At 46.6% G+C, this 238-nt stretch overlaps 1 protein-coding gene across 1 annotated transcript in view; it reads left to right on the forward strand.

Moving 5' to 3' along the window:
• Positions 1 to 76: 76 nt before the first annotated feature.
• Positions 77 to 238, forward strand: part of EMH_0014400 (uncharacterized protein) — a gene marked incomplete at both ends in the record, with an annotated part of 1,568 nt that continues 1,406 nt past the window's right edge. Inside the window, one exon of the mRNA XM_013500106.1 lies at positions 77 to 88. Within this exon, the coding sequence (XP_013355560.1) occupies positions 77 to 88 (12 nt within the window). The remainder of the gene's footprint in view (positions 89 to 238) is intronic.

Consider the following 238-nt stretch of genomic DNA (forward strand, 5'->3'; position numbering starts at 1 on the left):
AAAAAGTAAAATATATCAACAAACTCAAAGAAAGAAAACCACCGTATAAACCCTAAACCCTAAACCCTAAACCCTAATGAGCACTGAGGTGACCCGCGGGAGCGATAGCCGCCGAGGGTTTGGCCCCCCTGCATCCTTCCTTCTTCTTTCACTAAACCCTAAACCCTAAACCCTAAACCCTAAACCCTAAACCCTAAACTCCAGGCGTAGAAGACAGGCTGAAGATTCGGATAGGCGA

This window comes from Eimeria mitis, genomic scaffold (assembly GCF_000499745.2).
Source record: "Eimeria mitis Houghton genomic scaffold, Emh_scaff501, whole genome shotgun sequence".
NCBI lineage: Eukaryota > Apicomplexa > Conoidasida > Eucoccidiorida > Eimeriidae > Eimeria > Eimeria mitis.